Below are 20,902 nucleotides of genomic sequence, written 5' to 3'. Positions count from 1 at the left end.
GTCTTGGAAAATTACAAAGAATGAAAGTTACTTGGCAGAGGTACAAATAGGCAACTGAATGGCATTAGGTTTTAGAGGGAAAGAGTATAAGTGCTACCTACCTAAACAAATAACCTGCCATAGGAGCAGAATCATATTTTGTATTGTGAATACCATGTATATTTCTGCATAAAGCTTTTTTTAAGGGACATTGTGGGAGCCAAATTGTAAGGCAGTCCCCATTAGAGTTGCCACCTTTGCCACTGACTAAACCTGAATAAATGTGTGGGGGGCTGATGGCATTGGGAGTTGGGTCAGTGGTGCTGGGGGTGGCCATGTTGACTTGAGCACGATGATGTTGAACGGCGTTATGATTTCAAGGCAGGGTTATTGTGTCACATAGATGCAATTGGCGGATTTCTGTCCAGTTTTCTCAATGTTTTACCTGGACAGAAAGCTTTCAATTGGACAGCCCTTTGAAAAACTAGGATGTGTAGGTCACCAGATGGGTTGCAACCCTAGCTTTATTATGCCTGCTAAGTGAAATCTATTATACAGAAACCAGTTATCCATCTCTGAAATATAGCAGTGCTAATATAGAAAAACAATTCCTCATTTGACTGATTTGCTTTTTCTTTCTGGAATTCTTCTGGAACAAGAAATTATTTCTACTTGCTCACTATGTGAGTGTATGTGAGTGTATAGATTGGTAGGTGTGGGTTGTGGATGGATTGAACTTGATGGACTCTGGTCTTTTTTCAACCCTATGTAACTAAGGGAAATATTTAATATCTAAATGTTTTTTTATTCATTGGTCAGATTATAGTTTGGGTTTCACAAGGCTGAAAACCAAGCAGACAGTTGAGTTCCTCTTCTTAAAAAAAGATGTAACTTCCCTGTATTATGCCACTATTTGCTTCCATGTCTCGGGTATCTAGGGACACTGGAGAAAATAAAAGCAAGGCACTTGAAAGTAAAGTACTTTGGGCCGTTGCATTTTTTTTGGACATTGTCTGGGATATTGAGCAGCCTGTGGTACTGTAACTGCTGGCAGAACCCATGCATGGTATAAAAATGCCAGCCATTTATAAATAATGTACATAGAATTTAAACTTGGACTAATTTAATGGAAAGCCAAGAATGAAGGAAAACCTGCAAAGATGAAGTTGAACAGGGGCTCATCTGGGACCTGATACCACTTTCTCCCCAGATGTACTTCATTATTCACATTTCATGAAAAATCTGCTCGTTTGTGGCCATTTAATGCACAATTAAATATGTTCGCAATATTTTGACACAATTAAATGTTTTGACGATAAAGGTGGATGAAGAGAATGGAATAACCCTGGAAAAATTGGTCCCCGTTGACGTGTTACAAATAGCGGCTTCAGGCCAGGAAACAACACAATGAGATTAATTTGAGTCTATTTCATTTTTTGCTGGAGAATGTGCCTGTTTTCTCTCAGTGTTTAATCACTGATTGATTTATTATTTGCACCTCTGCAGCCACACTGCATTTGAGGGGTACAACTAGTTAAATGGAACCGCATTCATGAGCAACAATAAAAACGGCAAAATATTTATTGTGTTAATAAAAATTTGAATTTTGACTGGTGTTTTTAGTGTAAGGGGCTTTTCCAATTAAAATAGTTTATCTTCCTTTTGGGGCAATTAAATATAAAAATGCTTATGTGACAAGGGGTGGAATTATTTACACTTGCCAGCTTTTCCATGCAGCTTTAAATCAGTCTTTTATTTATCCCCGAATGTTCATAATGCAGATTATTAGTTTTTATAGAATGATGGCTCTTGTATCCGAACTGAATGCGTATAATATTTTTATTTGTATATTATTTTAGTGATGGTTTTGTTGTGTGACGCTCTGCTCCCCTCCTCCCGCATCCCTGAGTCTGACGTCCTTCTTTATATTTCTCCCTGAGTATCCATAATATCCTCCAGCAGGCCTCCAAAGGCCCATCTCAGAATTTTATGGGGAAGCTTTTTGGCCTTATACTGTAGTTAGCCCATGCTTTAGGCATGCATTTTTTATTTTATGTTTGGTTTTTATGGGCCTTTTTTAACCACTGAATCATGCTCTGCATGTCATTGTTACCTTCAGCCTCTTCATTATATTAACAGTGCGCTGAGCCTTTTTTTCTTTTTCTTTCTGTATTTTTCAGAGGAGGTATTTATACCATTTTATATTTTCTAAAGTTTTATTGAATTTCCCAGAAATGTATTGAACATTATACAAGGTCAAAAGTATTATCCCATTTAATGTGGTTTGCAGGTTGTGCATCCAGGGTTACAATTTAGAATACAAAGGCAGCAGAAGTCCAATTGTCATATGTACACAGTAAGTGATATTAATAATAGAGTAGTCTGGAATGAGCATTGAATATATTGAGCATACATTAACCTGAAACGAGAGACTTGATTCCCATCAGGGGACATTTATTATTATATTATTATTATATTTTTTAGCTAGAATTTGGCTATGTGCAACTTCTTCTGGCAGTAGAAAGCTATGTAAAATAAAGGATACAGCTCACTTCAGTATACGGGTATGAGACCTGATAAGGGATCTTGGTGTAATTTGGATCTCCATAACTTAACTCTTCTAAAATAGTTTAAACATTAAACCCAATAGGACTGTTTTACCTCCAAAAAGGATTAATTATATCTTAGTTGGATCAAATACAAGGTGCTGTTTTATTATTACAGAGAAAAAGGAAATCATTTTTGATCAGTTGAATTATTTGATTAAAATGGTGTCTATGGGAGATGGCCTTCCAGTAATTCAGACCTTTTTGGTGAATGGCTTTCTGGATATCAGATCCCATACCTGAAGTCCAAAGGTTTTTTACAGTTTACTATAAGTTTTGTGTGCTTGGCTTTTTAAGAAGTTGCAGTTTCGCAAAATGATCTCTTGGAAACCAACAGGCAATGATATTAAATATGGTGCTAGAACATTTCATTGTGTAAGTGGAGATCATGGTGCTTTACAGAGAGAGAGCAAAGGAGAAAGTTGAGATTTTGTTGTGACATGAGTTGTAAACAATACAACTGTTCTCTGTTACACAATCAGTGTATGTTGGTGTGCGGTTTAGCCCTGAAAGGTATTGTATGTATGGAAAGATAAAGAATCGGTGAAATCTACGAGATGGGGCTTTGACTGGTTTTCTGAGGAACAACAGAAAAGCCAACAAAGCCTTCAGTTGTGCTCTATTGTTCATCACTTTAAGTCTTTTACAAACTCTCTACACGCTGTTCCAGAAAGCTTTCTTGGAAGCAAGAAATGACGTAGGGACACTGCACACCTGCTGGCAAGTGGTGCTTTCCCACGTCCTCTATCAGCAAATGGGAGGTTCACAATGCAAACAATATATTTACAGCAAAATGGAAGAGAAATATAGAGATATTGTATTGCATGTAACACATAAATATGAGGAGCCTCATCTATAATACACATACACATATAATCTAAAAATGTTTTGCACTCCAAGCATAAATAACAATAGCCTCGAAAAACAGTGAACCATATAATGGATCCCATCGATATATCTTGGCCACAGATGTAATTAATCTCAATAGCAATACATTCTACTGTTTTTACTATGATCGGCAAATAATTGCCTGTGTGCCTAAATGTGTACCTTTTTTTTTAATGTGGAATAAGTTTGCCATTGTCTAGACCAGTACTGTCCAACTTATTACATGTAGAGGAGTGGATATTTCTCATACAGCATGTTCGTGGGGCAGATTAAATAAAAATGACAATGCCATACAGTGAAGCCTCCAGTTGGACAGCTCTGGTCTAGCTTATTGACAACATATATCTACAAAGGTTCTAATTTGCCAAGCCCAGTGCTGATAAATCTGGTACCACACTTATAGGCACAGTCCCTTTCACTTTGTCCCCGTATTTTCCTTACATTTCAGAAACTTTCGCCACCACAGGTTATGTAACTTATGAACATTAGCCACATTTTTCTCTTGTTGCCTAATGACACTGCTGCTAAATTGGAATTTTTTTTTTCTGAATAAAATTTTTTCAGAATAACATTTTTTATTGCTAGAGTGCGTTCCCCAAATGGAAGGATCCCATGACAATTTCTCTTCACTGTTATGCACCAATATGATGTTTAGAGCAGTATCACAAAACTAATTTTATTATCGATACAGCCTTGCCCCGGTCTAGTTTACAGCTTGGCGCCTTATAAAATGAAATTAGTTTGACACCAGGGGTTCTTCATAAATCCATGTTGACCTTCTGTCCTCTATGTGTATTTCTGAGAAATCTGGTCTATAATTTCTTGTCCATTATTTTATTGTTACATTGTTTTCACCTTGGTACTACATGACCTTTATGTCAGTCTTGTGGTTGGGGTGCACCCAGTCTATTTTTGGATTTGGCTAAAAATTGAATACTGAAAAAGATTTATCCAAATATCCCCCCCACCCAAAAAAAACTGTTGCTTTAGGTTGGTGGATGGGATGGTGATCCAAATTATGGAAAAATCCCTTATGAAGAAAACCCCTAGTCTTAAGCATTCTAAATACTAGATCCTATACCTAATAATAGAGCCTATACCTACAGTATATATATTAAAATGTTGGCTTGTGTTGGGTGCTCCTTATTTAGTTTTACCCTTTATATAATTTAATAGCATATTTGATATAATTTATATATTCAGCCTTGGCTAACATTATATAAGCACTGGTCAAGTCTGTTTCGACTCCTGAGTGAAAAGCTAGGCCATGCCATAGGAGACAGGGCATAAGAAAAAGTAATTGTGGGGAATGTAAATGCACTTTGTGGTGGGGTAAGGACTTTGAGAATAATTATATAAAAAATCATTTTATTTCCTTCTGACAATTAAAGACCGCCCATTGCTTACATTTCTTTCAGTGGAGCTGCAATCTGACACATTTGTGGCAAAAGGTGCTTCTCCATTGTGTATTGTGCCACTCTACAGCCACGTGACTACTGCTGGGCTGGCACCCTGGGGCTTGTGCATAAAGAGAAAGCTGTAGAACCAAGCATCGCCGTTTGTATTTCCTTGCCAGGCAGGCATCACATCTGAAATTTCATTGTTTTATGGTTATGAAATTTACAGGGCTGCATACACTACCTTGCAAATCCCAGGCCTCAGGAATGGGCTGATGTGCCAACCCTCTATGTTACATAGGTTCCAGCATAACCATGGATATAAATGTGTAACAAAGGCCTCATGTGCTTATAATAATCAGCACCTAGACTTCAGTCAAATAAAATGGTTTTTCACATTATATAACTGCCTACAAACATTACCTTTACAGTTTACATATAGTTCTACTTTTCCATTGCTTGTCATACCCTGTGACATATCTGTCTTTTGGACAGTTTTAAAAGGAAGAAAAGTTGCAGCTTGTGCTTTATAATTCAAACTTTTATATAATTGTTGCAATATAGACACCAAAGTAATAATATATTGCAGGTATAGAAAGGAAATGTAAGCAATGCCAGGAATCACAAACATGATATCAACAGTGTTAAATATAGCAAGTAATATGAATCCATGCAGGGAATAAAAATCTGCTTATAATCAGTGCCAGGTAGAGTATCATTGGCAGTGTGTAAAGACTTGTCTGTTTATCAGCAGCAGTATAAAAATAGTATGGGCACAACAAGCAGGATCTAAATCAGTTGCAGGAGTTCTCTGGCCATACGTTATTAATCCTTGCTGCTGATGCATGTTTTCCACACTCCAAGTGCAATGTAATTACAGTCCGAAGGGCTAGTGGGATGTACAGTCATTCCTGGGATGTACAGTCATTCCTGAGCCGAACAGTTATGTAACACATAAAATTGGTGCTGCGTAAAGTACCCAAAACAGAGTTGTAGGGTTCCCAAGTAAGATGTTATATATTCAGTATAAATGGGGAGCCAGAAGCAGAACTGCAAGTACTTAAATGGTACATAATATTACAGATAGTGAGGCTCTGCACAAGATAAACCCCTGCTAATGGAAAACACAGGAGATGGGACACCCAGTCTGTAAACAGCATGAATAAAAGAAAAAATATAACCCCGTGTATGGTTCCATATAGTGGTATGATTACTTAAAATGCTAAGTGTTCAAGGACCCGATAGTAAAGGACAAGGGTTTCGGGACAGCGCACTTCCTCAGAGTAGTGCTGGGCGGTATGACCAAAAATTTATATCACAGTATTTTTTTTATTATATCGGTAGCACGGTATTTGACGGTATTTTTTTTTCCCCATGCATGATTAGGTGACCACCCCAAACACCCCCCCCAACCCCCAAACACCCCCCCCCAACCCCAAACACCCCCCCATCCGCACCTCCCACCCCAAACACCCCCCCATCCCCTTCACATAAATATAACTTACTGGCCAGGCAGCCGCAGGCACCCCCGACAGCTCACAGAGCCTCCTGGCAATTTTTCTTACTATTTCCAGGGTTGCGCGCGTGACGTCAGCGCGCACATAACGTCAGCGTGCACAACCCGGAAATAGTAAGAAAAATTGCCAGGAGGCGCCCACACCGGTATGCCGGTAAGTTAAAAATTTTTATAATTTTTTTTTAAAAAAACGGTGTTCGGTATATACCGGTATACCGCCCAGCACTACCTCAGAGACCTCCATAAAGAGGATATACCGCCTAAAGGTATCATATCTGGGGGTCTCTCCAAGATGCTTGATCTATTGTTTCAGCCTTTAGTGAAGAGACTAGCTTCCTATATTCATGACACTACTGAAGTATTAAGGTTGTTTCAAGAATTTGAGTGGTGTGAAACCTGTAAGTGGGGAACAGCAGATGTGGTTTCACTGTACTCCAGTATACCACATACAAGTGGCGTTGAGGCGGTGAAATACCACTTAGATAGTACAGTTGGTATACTGAGGAAGTGATAGAATTCATTGTGGAAGCGATTTGGTATCTTCTCACACATAACTACTTCATGTTCAGAGGGGTGTATTACCTCCAGGAGCGTGGGACCGCCATGGGGTTGCAATTTGCACCCACTTATGCCAACCTCTATATGGGATGGTGGGAGGAGACCCATGTCCTTGGGGGTGATGCACCTGGTATCAAACATGTGGTGGTTTATCGTCGCTACATAGATGACTTGTTATTTGTGTAGGATGGAACCAAGGAGCATTTTAATGACTTTGTTAAAGGTCTTAATAATATGGCTCTAAACATTAAGTTTACCAGTCCCTGTATTGTAAACCAAATAGTCTATCTGGATCGATCTGGAAATTCCCTATTGAGAGCCGATTCATGTCATCCTCGACATCTTAATAGGGGTATTTCAAGGGGTCAGTTTCTGCGCTTGCGCAGGAACTGTAGTTCTGATGAGGAATAGCAGGCCTGCAAGTTGTGGGATAGGTTTCTGAACAGGGGCTATGCTATGAAGTCGCTATTTGATGCATTTAAGTTTGCACCTGAAACTGATAGACACAAACAGCTTAAGAGAGATAGGAGAAGATACAATGACAAGAATTTCAGAGAAAGAAAAGAGGCTAGCCCAGTGATGCTTATAACTAAGTACAGTAGACAGTTTGACCAGATTAAACAGATTATAGGAAAATATCTGCCGGTGTTGTATGCTGACCAAGCCTTTAAAGAAGTCCTTGATTCAGGTTTTCGGATGGTAGCGAGAAAGGCTCCCACTTTGGGTTCTATTTAACTCCTAGTCTGTATGTGCGGGCGGATCAAAGAACCACTTACAAAAGTAAAGGGATTTGTAAGTAAGGGGTAAAAAAAAAAAAAGTAAAGGGATGTATAGGTGCGGTGCAAGGAAATGTGTGACGTGCACAGTAGTGCAGGTCTTGGATTTTTTTGTATGCAGTGTGACAAATAAGCTTACCTGCACAAAATGTTTAAAGCAATATGTTGGCTGTACCACCAGATCACTAAAGGAGAGGGCTAGGGAACATTTAAACTTAATAAAATCAAGAATTGAAACAACAAAAGTCTCTAGGCACTTTAGTGAGTGCAGTAATGGTAATGTAGGGTGTGTGAGACTGCAGGACCTAGAGGGGGCGATATACAATCAAAACTGTTACGGGCAGAAGTGAAGTGGATAAATGAATTGTGCACAAGGCAAACTCAAGGGCTGAATTTAACATTTTGATATAAGCTGTTACTTTTGAAAGTAGTTATAGTTTGATCAATTTGCTGCAACAATGTATTTATCTAAAGGACTGTAACTGTGTTGTAAGATGATTTTATGTAATTTCTTTTTTAACTGACTATCTGAAAAGTTCAGGATATAAAGCTGTGTGAACAATTATAGGCACATCTAATTAGTTTGTGGAATATGTATATGTTTGTAACAGAAGCCATTTGATATGGTAATTTTATGGGCGGGGTTATGTGTATATATCTCCTATGTGTAAACAGGAGGTCTCTGAGGAAGTGCGCTGCCACGAAACGCGTAAGACCTCAAGCTGTGTTTTTTAGATGTGCAAATAAAGGTTGATCGATTTTAATATTTACTGTTGCGACTATTTATGCTGACCTGGAGTTCACTGCCAATGTGTGAAGTTTTATACTCCTAACAGTGCCACATCTCCATCTTTGGCTGCTTTCTAATGGATCTTTTGGCTCTCCTGCACAGGCACAGTATAGTAGAATTTCCAGTTCCTACTCTATTGCACGTGTCCAAGATAAAGGACTGCAATAAAGTGCATGTAGATCAGCGGTTCTCAACCTGTGGGTCACAACCCCTTTGTGGGTGGAATGACCCTTTCACATGGGTCGCCTAAAACCATCGGAAAAAACATATAGTCAAAAGGACCTTTGGGGAGCAGCCAAACATGGCAACATGACCTATTAGGAGTTTGCCTGTTTAAGTCAGTGGACAAGTTCAGCAATTGTTATAATATGACAAATATCCAAGCCCCCCCCCCCCCCCAGTGATTTTCTCTTTCCTTGTCCTTTAAAAAATGATGATGTCATAAATTATCAATGATGATGTGCTCAATTAATCTAATGGTGCTAAATATCTATGGGTGGGACACATCCACATGCACGGCTCTGCTTTCAATAGTCAATAAAACACATTTTGCTTCCTTTATATGGGCAATGCAAATCAGAGACATGGCCCTATGCTTGGATATTGGAGACAAGCATAGGGCCATGACACCTAAACATGACTACTAGAGGATCATTTATTTTATTATATTTTCACCTTTTAGGGGGGGGGGACAAGGAGAATGCAATGAACTAATATTCCCTTTCATCTCTGGTTTCCAAAATAACATATAAACCCATTTGGTGTGGTAAGAACAAGCACTATCCAGTTTTGGTAAACAGCAAGGAATTTATTAAATAAAATATCTGTGAAGTTGTTATTAAAATTATAGGTCTGTTTCCAGACATTGTGATGGGTGGAGCTGTTTTCATTGGGTCCACACATTAATAAATGTAAATCTACATAAAGGACAAAGAGGTCCCGAAATGGAACCTTTTATCTACACCTCCTCACATATCCATTATTCTAAAGCTGACCATGCATGCACCAATATAATCGTATGAAATGAATTATCATCCTGATTTTGGTACCATGGCGACTGTTTAGTCGATTGGACAGGTTAGAAAATTTGTTGGATATCGAGAATACCTGTGCATGTATTGCCTATCTGATAGTATCCTTGGGGGACCTACAATGCATTTGTGGTCTGCCAATTATTAATGCTCACAAAATCCTCTGATTTGTTATTTAATCCTACAGTTTAAATCTGAATGTTCGTTTTAGATTGTTGCATTTAAACTTACAATCGGTATCTAAACGTTCGCCAGAAGAAGACAAATGAGGTGAGCTCATTAAAGGAGCACTAAACCTTAAAAGTGAATATGGCGAAAAAGGCGGTGTTTTATACACTGAACCTACTGCAACTGCCTAGTGGTTCAGCATCTCTATAGCAGTAATGATCCAGGCCTTCAAATCTGTCACCGGGAGTCACCTTACTGGATTCTATTAGAAGTGTTAGTGACATACACATGCTCAGTGGGCTGCGGGCTGCTGTTGAGCAGCTCTGCTGTGAATTTCGGTCATGAAGTCAAAGCATGTGTGGTGTACGTGACTTCTCCTCCGGGTTTCATAAAAATAACATTTTGGTGGTACTGCAACACCCCCAGAATCCACACTTCGTAGGTTGACAGCTCTGTGAAGGTGAAGTCTCATCAAACAGTTGGCACCTCCGTGAAATGCTTCCCCTCCAGTCAATGCTTCTCAAAGATTAATACTAGCCCTTGCCTTTTTTTTAGCTGGGATCCCTACACTCGGTGGGTGATGCCCAGGGAGTACTAACTCCACTCATTGATGGAGCATCAAACCACATTTCTTAACTACCCCTGAATGACTGCTCTAGTGTTTCCTATTATTTCAACCCACCTATGGGATCCTCATTACCAGAGGTTCACTGAAGCTTTGTTTACTTAGGGCTCACTCTTTGCTTTGTTCTAAAAACTTTCTCCACTTCATGGCCTCCAGCACATCTATCCTCCAGCTAATGTGGAACCCAAAGAGACAGGTCACTACCCAGGCACTCCCTGCTTCAGGGACATGCAAAAAAAGCCAATAACCAATACAAGAGGAAAAGTGGGCCATGTTAAAAGGAGCTTGCAATCTAAAGTTTCTGGAAAGTAAATTGCCAGTAACTGTTTAAGCCATGCGTAAGCTAAGCTAATGCAATAACAGGCCGGTTGGCAACCCTAGTTCTGCTTAAGGGGTATTTACATTTGGAAAAGGCCACTAAAACCATTTAAACATTAAAAACATATATGATTATTTGCAGCATTGATTTGTGCAGCTTCATTACCATTAAGCAAAACTGTTCCACATTTTGGGGCTTTTTATAAAATTTTTGTTGCGATCATGGAGATGCAGTTTTCATTGAATTGATGGTCATTAGACTGTATGGTATTTAGAGCAAAACTATACCCCCAGAGCGAATATGTAACCAACAGATTTATATCAGTTTATATCATATTAAGTAGCCTATCAAAGAAACTTAACTAACTGGAAGAGATAGATGACAGATAGATGACAGATAGATGACAGATAGATGACAGATAGATGACAGATAGATGACAGATAGATGACAGATAGATGACAGATAGATGACAGATAGATGACAGATAGATGACAGATAGATGACAGATAGATGACAGATAGATGACAGATAGATGGATAGATAGATAAAGAGAGGGGGAGATATATCAGTAAATATTGCCCTTTTACATCCCTTCCCATGATCCACCATTACGTGATGGGCTGTGTGCTCCCTCAGATATCACATGACAGGAAATAATGCAGCGCTAACTGTAACAGGAAGTAGTGTGGGAGTACAAGCCAGAACTCTGTCCATTCATTGGCTGATGTGGCCCAGCATGTGTGCCCCCTTGGTTTGTTTGTGTGAATCGTATGATCCCAGGGGGCGGCCCTTAGTACTTAAAATGTTGCACAACCTACTAAAAAAGTATATTTTTATGAAAATGGTTTATTTAGATGAAGAAGGGTTTTATGGAATATATTTTCAGAGACTTGTACTGTACGGGGGTATAGTTTTTCTTTAAAATATAATGTTACAATGGTAAAATATGGTACACGTATGACCCGATGGAGACTCTAAAAGGGAGCAGTGGGGGAGTGACAGAGTAATTATAGAGCTGCCAAACATAAGGGCTTATGTAGCAATCCAAACCAAACTACTGCTCCTTATTAAAAGTTTTAGTTTTATGCATCTCCAGAAAGAACATTTTTCGCACCGTTAATGGTAACCAAAAAAATAGATTGTAAATTATTAAGCAATTGGATTAACATCGATAAAACAGACCTTGCCTCCTGCAACTGTGACTCGCATTACAGAAAAGCCGGATGGTTCCTTCAGAAGGTAATTTACCCAATAAAATTCTAAATATTGCTCTTCTGCTTCTCAATAAGGATAGGAAGTTAGGCTACAGGTAATTTGAGGCTAATTTCCTTTTAAATCAAAAGTGTACTCTATATGCTGATTCTGGTAACTGGTATTTACTCTAAATGAATGTATTTCTTTAGGAGAAACCATAAAGCTCCATCTCGCCCTTCTGGGAGACATTGCAGTGGAGTGGTTAGAGATATCCTGCCTGTCAGAAAATGATCAGAGAGCATAACCATAATTTTTTAATTGCTTGGTCTTCCATCCACTTGGGGAATGTCTTATTAAAAGATCTTTCTCTTGTTTCTGCTGCTAGTTTAGCAGGCTCTGTAGCACGCTTTGCTGTTGCCAGGTTTTCCTTACAAAGGCAGTCATTTCTGGGTAATATCACGTGTCAAGCTATACAATATTAAATATCCTAAAAATAGTACAGGTATGGGATCTGTTATGCAGAAACCGGTTATCCAGAAAGCTCAGAATTTCGGGAAGGTAACCTCCCATAGACTCCATTTTAATCAAATAAGTCACCTTCTTAAAACTGATTTCCTTTTTCTCTATAATAATAAAACAGTACCTGTACTTGATCCCAACTAAGATATAATTACCCCTTATTGGGGGCAGAACAGTCCTATTGGGTTTATTTAATGGTTAAATGATTCCCTTTTCTCTGTAATAATAAAACAGTACCTTGTACTTGATCCCAACTAAGATATAATTACCCCTTATTGGGGGCAGAACAGTCCTATTGGGTTTATTTAATGGTTAAATGATTCCCTTTTCTCTGTAATAATAAAACAGTACCTGTACTTGATCCCAACTAAGATATAATTACCCCTTATTGGGGGCAGAACAGTCCTATTGGGTTTATTTAATGGTTAAATGATTCCCTTTTCTCTGTAATAATAAAACAGTACCTGTACTTGATCCCAACTAAGATATAATTACCCCTTATTGGGGGCAGAACAGTCCTATTGGGTTTATTTAATGGTTAAATGATTCCCTTTTCTCTGTAATAATAAAACAGTACCTGTACTTGATCCCAACTAAGATATAATTACCCCTTATTGGGGGCAGAACAGTCCTATTGGGTTTATTTAATGGTTAAATGATTCCCTTTTCTCTGTAATAATAAAACAGTACCTGTACTTGATCCCAACTAAGATATAATTACCCCTTATTGGGGGCAGAACAGCCCTATTGGGTTTATTTAATGGTTAAATGATTCCCTTTTCTCTGTAATAATAAAACAGTACCTGTACTTGATCCCAACTAAGATATAATTACCCCTTATTGGGGCAGAACAGTCCTATTGGGTTTATTTAATGGTTAAATGATTCCCTTTTCTCTGTAATAATAAAACAGTACCTTGTACTTGATCCCAACTAAGATATAATTAATCCTTATTGGAGGCAAAACAAATCTATTGGGCTTAATTAATATTTAAAAGATTTTTCAGTAGACTTAAGGTATGGAGATCCAAATTACAGAAAGATCCCTTATCCGGAAAACCTTAGTTCTAAAGTATTCTGGATAAAAGGTCCTACACTTTAAGGTTTGCTGGTGGTATGCATGTGATCGTCACATCCTGGTGTTCACAACAAAACTCATCTTGGAATATGGGATCAGAATGTAAAAACAGTGTTTGCAGCACAGGCTGCCCTTGGTACTTTAGAATGACTTTATAATTCCTTATTTTACAACCATTAAGAACAATATGGGACCAAAGGAAACATAAAGTTACTGCCCATACCATTATAGATCCACCATAATGCTTATGAGATAACAAACATTGTGGCCCAAAGGCATCCATTGGCTTTCTCCGGACATTGGTACCTCCTGATATAGGGAAAAGGGTGAAATACAACAAATCATACCATATTACCTTTTCATATTGCAGGGGTGGGGGGGTGTTATTGTCATAACACCAGGTTAAAGGAGGCATATAGCATATCTAAGAACCACTCTAATCTTGTAGGCAATAGTGAATAATATACAGTGCTGAGTTTTACTTTGGGCTAAAAATTAACTTAATCTTTATAAATGGCCCCTTTATTGGAGTGTCCTGTAGATTTGCTATGGGCCATGTCCATGTTTCAAATAAGGGGAGCGCGTGTTCTAACGGTCCCTGCCTGAAGCACAGTAGGAGGGAATAGCCTATCACAGCTCTGCAGTCACACAAGCAAAGATAGGCTTTAGTTCCCTATCAGGTCAGCCTAGCTGCTGATTGGTTCCTATTTTGCAGTGCAGTGCTTCCAGGAAACATTTATCCATCAGGGGTCAATGTGTGGATTGAGTCATCTTGGAAGTGTCCAATCCAAAGTCAAGGCCCTCTAAGTGGAACCTAGGTGGGAACAGATCTACCCCTAAATCTGCACACTTGAGTCCCTACTTTGCAGGTGTTACACCCAGGGCTACTACTCCCTCCTAATTCCCTCGTTGGATAGCAGGCTGCTCACTAGCTACCCTGATCCTAACTCTCACTCCTTGCGCTATTACAAAACTATTGTTCATTGGTGCAAGAACCTTCTGGCTAGGGTTGCCATCTGCATGGAAATTCCGGGCAGGGATGTGGGCGTGACGTCACTGGGATGACACTGCGTCAATCTTTGAGAATCCTGCCTGGTTTTCCAAATTGGGAAGATCGGCAGGCAGTTTTGACCCACACAGCCCTACCAAAAACCAGGCTGTCCGAGTCAAAACTGGACAGGTGACAACCCTACTTTTGGCATCCTTTATTTCTAATTTTTTTGACACATTATAAGTGAGATGTAGTTGCACTGCCTCCCCCTTGATCAAGTGTACCCTGCGCTCTATAGCCATTCTAGCTGGTCATTGTCTGTTTTCCACTGTCTTCACCTACTGGGCCTACCTCCGCCCAGGCTCTGAGTATCACCCACTTCCTCTAACACAAGGGATCCAAAGAGGCTGAGTACATCTTCCCTTTTATAAAATAGAGCAGGGACATCTGCTGGCTAATTATTAGACTGCAAGGAAAATACCTAAACATGGGATAAGGAAACCGCTTCCCCTCCCAGCTGTAAATTAGGACCCATGTAACTGTCTAACACTTCAGGAGACTACCTAAATAAAGGGTAACTAAACCTTCAGTGCCTTACTTAGTAGATCCAAGAACTTGTCCGATTGCCATGTAAGTCAGGAAGGAATTTTTCCCCCTCTGAGGCACATTGGAGGAGAGACTTCAGATGGGATTTTTCATCTTCTGAGTTATCTAGCAGTTAGGCAGGTTTGTACTCAATGAACCCAAGTCTTTTTTTCCGATCTGAATGACTGTGACACAGCTTACTGCTTAGGAAAATGGTTAGTGAATGCCGACTCTCAGAAACTACCTTACTAAACAGCTAATTGCCCTATTTAATGTAATTTTAGAAGATATAAAATCTAGGCAGCTCACTGGGGGTGGGGGGAGTCCTGACTGCCAAATATACTGTTATTTACAATGCAGGGTCTGTTGTATTATTTGGGATAATACTTATTAATGTCAAACTATTTGAAAGGTTAAAGGTTACATAGCTTTTCCTAAACCTTTAAAAATCCACTATGTATTTTTTTTTATTTTCACAATTTATTATAGAAAGAAATGTGCACATTGTACTGTGAGTGTGAGCCCATGTGAAGTGGGATTAAAGTGACGCTGCAGTGAGAATATATAGGTGAAGCAGGGAGCATGGATGTGTAATTTGACTGCGCTATTACTGAGAGAAGACCGCAGGCATCAACACATTGAGAGACCGGGGAGCGCTCCATGAGAATCCATTAGCTGCTCAAGCTGGGGCTGAGAGTGGAGAGCAGCCCATTATCGTGTTACTGATATTGAGTCCACACGCAGATATATTTTTAAATATTAACAGGTCATCCTGTGATTGCAGCAGGGACCGGCTCTCCAGAGGTCACAGACATAAAAAACCCCCTCTCTTAATAAGACGCTTCAGGTTACAATTGCTCCTTGCCTTGCTGCTAAGCAGCTGTGATAGAGAAGAGCTGAGTGCCATCTGGCTACAGGGTGAGCCGGCAGTAGGCTGCGCCAGAGGGCTGTTCTCTTCCCCACGATACACTGGAGCCAGCGAGCCCACTCTGATATTGAAAACTCCTCACATCAGTCTCTTCAGTTTTCCTTTGCTTTATTTATCAAAAAAAAAAAAAAGTTTTAATCAAATATAATTTTTAAAATTCTTATTTGACGTTTTCATAGCTGTTTAGAATGTCCTATCTGGAATTTGATTTTAACAAGAACTATCAGACTTATTGTAATTCACATATTCTAACACAAACGACACCAGCACAGAATGGGGAAGGGAGCTCTTTGTATTCTATGGTCACTTACAGATTTAAACAAATACCTCCATATGTAATAAAAGGCACTAAGTTTGCCCAGAAGCAGTAACCGATCCCAATCGAAAAGAAAAATTTAGTCCGGTGACCAGTAAATCCTGCCTGCTTATTGGTTGCTATCAGTTATGTTTACAGTGTAACCCTTTTGAAATAAAAAATAACAAAAGTGGTATAAAGGTGATACCTTTATTGGCTAACTAATATAATCATAGCAAGCTTCCAGAACATTCTAGTTCCTTTTCAAGCTGTTTGCTCTCAGTTACTATTCCGGGACAAACTTAGTACCTTTTATTACATAACCCCCTTAATACTTGTCCCTGTAGGATTCCTGGTTACAGGATAAGAGCTTGGTAAAAAAAAAAAATGGCAGCGAAAGGCCACAAGGCTTTCCCTTTTCAGGAGATATCATACTGTGTCTCTTTTTGTAGATCAGGGCTGTCCAACTGGAGGCCCCTGGGCCGGATACAGTTGTTAAAGGGATTTTTATGGAGCCGATAATGAGAATGTTCTTCAGAAAGTTAAAAATCATATAATAAAAAAAAATACATTATATGGGGACTGTGAGCACTGCAGGGATATAGTCATGCAGGGAAGCATAATACATTTATATTTACTTAGGATAGGAACACTTTCCATGCACTCTCCAACATAATGCTAGTCCAGTCTCTTCCTCCATGTGCTTGAGACTCCCAGGTCTTAATTTTTGGTATTTCTTCCCCAAAGGTACTGAAGCTTACAACTCTGTACTTGTAACTTTTGCCTTGCCACCCTTAAACTCCCCTGCCATATTATCTGTGTAGAAGCTTTCTAGGCCATTAGCAGTTGCATTAGATCTGATATTGCTCCTCTTGTCACTGTTTGAATATGCCCTTGCTACAAGCTGATGTTTCACTTTCCCTGTGCTGTGAGCTGCTTTGGGTAGCGATCATTATTTTTGCCAAACTGTGTTGTTTGCTAATGCTAATTACTAGGATATACAGCAAACAGCATTCAAATGACTTCAGAAAATCTATCCTTTAAATTACTAAGTACAACTGTATTCCATGTCCCATACCCTCCCCCACTACACCCTTTAGGGCTCATTCACATCGCATTGTGCAAGTGCAGTTTCTCACAGTTGCATGTAAAAGCACTTTTCATTAAAGGTAGTTGCATCAAATTCGCCCCATGCACTTTCTCATAGTTGCACTCGGCTAGTGATGAGCAGATCTGTCCCATTTCGCTTTGAAGAAAAATCCGCAAAACGCATTTGTAGCGCCCATTTTGCTGCGCAATTAATTTTTCCACAGTGGATTTTCACTGAAGATTTACAAAACAATTCACCAAAGGAGAAATGTGGAAATTCACTGTGAATCCATGCCTGGTGAATAAATTCGCTCATCACTACACTTGGCGCTATTGCAGTGGATCTCTGGTATTACCACACCGCCCCGTTACTAGGCAGCAGCTCCAGGGTTCCCTTGTGCCCAGTGGCAATAGGTGCAGCACACTTGTGCCTAAAAAATTGGAACAGACATTATTTGCACGCTGAACTGACTAGCAGGGCCAGTTCCACTGAGCAACTGAGTGGGTATGTACTTCTGCTCACTACACAGAATTGCCACCATTAGGTGAAAAAGTGAGTGGTATTTTAAAAGTTACGAAACGACAGCACTGCAGAATATGTTGGTGCTTAATAAATACATGTTAATAATAAAATATTAATAATATAGCAGAGTGGCTTGAATTAGCTAATAATAACACTATAGAGTCACTTTAAAGGACATATGTCATGTACTAATTTTTTCACTTGATATCTTTATGGATAGAACAGTGCCCCCATTGTAGTCATAAACAGATGGTCCATGCCTGTCTTTGAAGCAGCGTCAAACTAGGGGTAGGCAGAAGAGGCGCTGTGATGGGGGGGCATTAGACAGGAACCTTTTTCTGCCTAGCGCTAGTTCACACTCTCTCTGCTGCCGGCACTTGACAACCTCCCCTTCCTCCTCCACAGCATAATTGTGTATGCTTTTGTGTGGTAGTGTGCATGGTGGGAGCGGTGGGGGGGGTGGTACTGGGTGAGGTGGCCGGCCGGGTTGCCTAGGGCACCCTGTGAGCTTGGCCAGCTCCTGCTTTGAAGAATGCCTTAGCCAAGATTAGCAATGCAGTAGCAGAGATAGCCCTTTGATTGGGTGCATTTGTATTGCAACCTTTTACTCCCTTTGCCATCCCCCAATTACCCTCTGAGCTTTGCCCAGCAGTTCCCTATATCATTGGTTTTTAAGGTAAATTTAAGGTGTTTTCATTTCTGGGGGTTAAAAGTAATTCCTGGGCAAATGATGGGGAGTGTGAATTTGGGCTATAACCAAAATAGACTCCTGAAAACTCATTTGAATGAAACAAAAAATCATAGGAAAAGAAAGGTTCTTTTAATTTGATCAAACAGAATAAACCAGAACATGCAAGTACAGGTATGGGACCTGTTATCCAGAATGCTCATAACCTGGTGTTTCCAAAATAATGGGTCTTTCTGTAATTTGGATCTCCATATCTTATGTCTGCTAAAAAATAATTTAAACATTAAATAAACCCATTGTTTGCCTCCAATAAGGATTAATTATATCTTAGTTGGGATCAATTACAAGGTACTGTTTTATTATTACAGAGGAAAAGAAAATAATTTTTAAAAACTTGAATTATTTGATTTAATCAGTGTCTATGGGAATCAATGGGAGATGACCTTACCACAGTTTGGTGCTTTCTGGATAACAGATCCTGTGCCTTTAAAAAGATATTGCTCCTTAAGAAAATTCCATCTTTCTGATGGGTGACATCACCCTAGCAATGTCAGTTAATGACTTGCTGATTTGTGAGGTCAGCGTGTTAGTGCGCCCTGTCACTCCCCACCAGCATGAGCTTTCTCAATGTTTGCTGGGACATCTGTGCCAGATATTTCTAAGTCAGCAAACACTAAACCTTTAAGTCTTTCTGTTGACTCTCCCTTCCCCCTTATTACCTGAGCTCTGGGCCTTTAATAGTTGAGACCTGATCAAAGGTAACCAGGAAAACTCCTACAACAGAGCAAAAAAAGTGACTTGGCTATGAATTTCCATGTGTGTTTCAGTTTCATCTGCTCAATGATTAACTCAGTTTTCTTTTCATTTTAGCAACATTTCTATTTACCTGTATATATATATATATTTTTAAACTTACAATATTATATTGAATGGGGTGGAAAAAAGAATGCAGCACAGCAAAGGGCTGCTGAAAGTGATCTCCTCCTCTGGTTACAGGAGCACGTCTCTCCCCCGTGGGAATGTGTGAATGGTAGCTGCCAAACATATGACAGGCTACCTTGGGCTGACTCGCATACAGAGCAAGGCTGTGCCGCGCAGCACTCAGCTCTGCTATTGTAATTCTCTTACTTTGGCTACGCCTTATAAACAGAAGCTCAGGATACAACTCTGGCAGCCACGCTCTGCACCCTGCTTTATAGAACTCTCTCTTGGATGAAGCAACAAAATTCTCTTTTTCATTTGATGTTACCTTTATAAAGCCATGTACAGGACTGTAGGGCAAGCTTCCTAGCCTGGCTGTTCCCTGGCAGCGCAATGCTGGGCTCATACAGTGTTAGGAGCTCTGGGACCCTTGTCCCCTTGTAATTATGGGCTGGTGCATCTCCTGAACTAAAGGGCTCCACTCAGGCTTCCAACATGTCAGATTCCAATTTCTGGACGGTGCTGTCTAATTTTACGCTGCCTCACTTACGAAATAGGAATCGACTCCGTCGGACACAAAGGTAACAAATGGCCTCTCAGAATTTTCTCACTTTACTTAACTATAACAATGTATATTCTGTTCTCTATAGTCAGTCTAGCCTGTGTCATCTGTAATAATATATATATTTGTTTTTTAATTGTGCTTGTTGGTTTGAAAACTATTGTTTCCTAAGCGTTACTTTAGTTACTTTGATATTATTTTTTACTTAGAACTGTGTGTGTGCTTGTGTTAGTATGCCAGCCCATGTCTAAAGGTTACATTTGAATTTGTAAAATGACTAGTTGCCTTACTCTCTTGGATTCCTTTGCATATCTGGGGGATATCAGTATTAAAATATAATGAGGGTTCCTGGTAGAACAGTCCATATGGAAAAGAGTGTAAACAAGCCTCTGTATGGGTGCTCATTGCCAACGCTAGGGTTTCCTTAGTGACTCAGGATAAGATCCCTGGACATGAGCCCAACTCTGCCTAAATTACATGGCACAATGAATTGCCATGGGACTAAAATTTTTATTTTTTTTTCTAAAATAAATTTTCAACATGTAAGCAAGAGGGTGCCAGTTGATTTATACTGTACCATTCATTAATTAACTCCGTATTGTACATTTAGTACAATCTCTGTTGCTGGAGCTAGTTCTGTGGGATGTATGGTGTTGAACTGTGTGTGTGTTTGTATGGATACACAAGTTGTGTTCTTAAAAGATAAAGGTGAGGGGACACTGTGCCAAACGGATACTTTTTTCACTTTTTTTGCTTTGCTAAAGTCCTGGATTTCCTCCTGCTATTCAGTTGATAGGGATCGTTGCTCATGCACACTTTGTCCTTGTTTTCTTTTATTTTGTCGTCTTGGCTTCTGCTCATTGTTACCCAGAGTTTT

General features: G+C 39.5%; 1 protein-coding gene across 8 annotated transcripts in view; it reads left to right on the top strand.

The window, feature by feature from the left end:
• The window catches only part of mast4 (microtubule associated serine/threonine kinase family member 4), a 294,389-nt gene that overhangs the window by 176,921 nt on the left and 96,566 nt on the right, over positions 1 to 20,902 (top strand). The window contains exon 1 of one of the 8 annotated variants that reach the window (XM_012967222.3): positions 19,629 to 20,044. The exons of 6 other annotated variants lie outside the window; for them this stretch is intronic. In XM_012967222.3, coding sequence (XP_012822676.2) covers positions 19,959 to 20,044 — 86 coding nt within the window. In that variant the 5' untranslated portion in view covers positions 19,629 to 19,958. Of the gene's footprint in view, positions 1 to 19,628; positions 20,045 to 20,902 lie in introns of those variants that run through there. One more of the 8 variants, XM_012967226.3, reaches the window with a different exon arrangement.

Source organism: Xenopus tropicalis, chromosome 1 (assembly GCF_000004195.4).
Source record: "Xenopus tropicalis strain Nigerian chromosome 1, UCB_Xtro_10.0, whole genome shotgun sequence".
Lineage (NCBI taxonomy): Eukaryota > Metazoa > Chordata > Amphibia > Anura > Pipidae > Xenopus > Xenopus tropicalis.
This window is presented reverse-complemented; position numbering and strand designations above follow the sequence as displayed.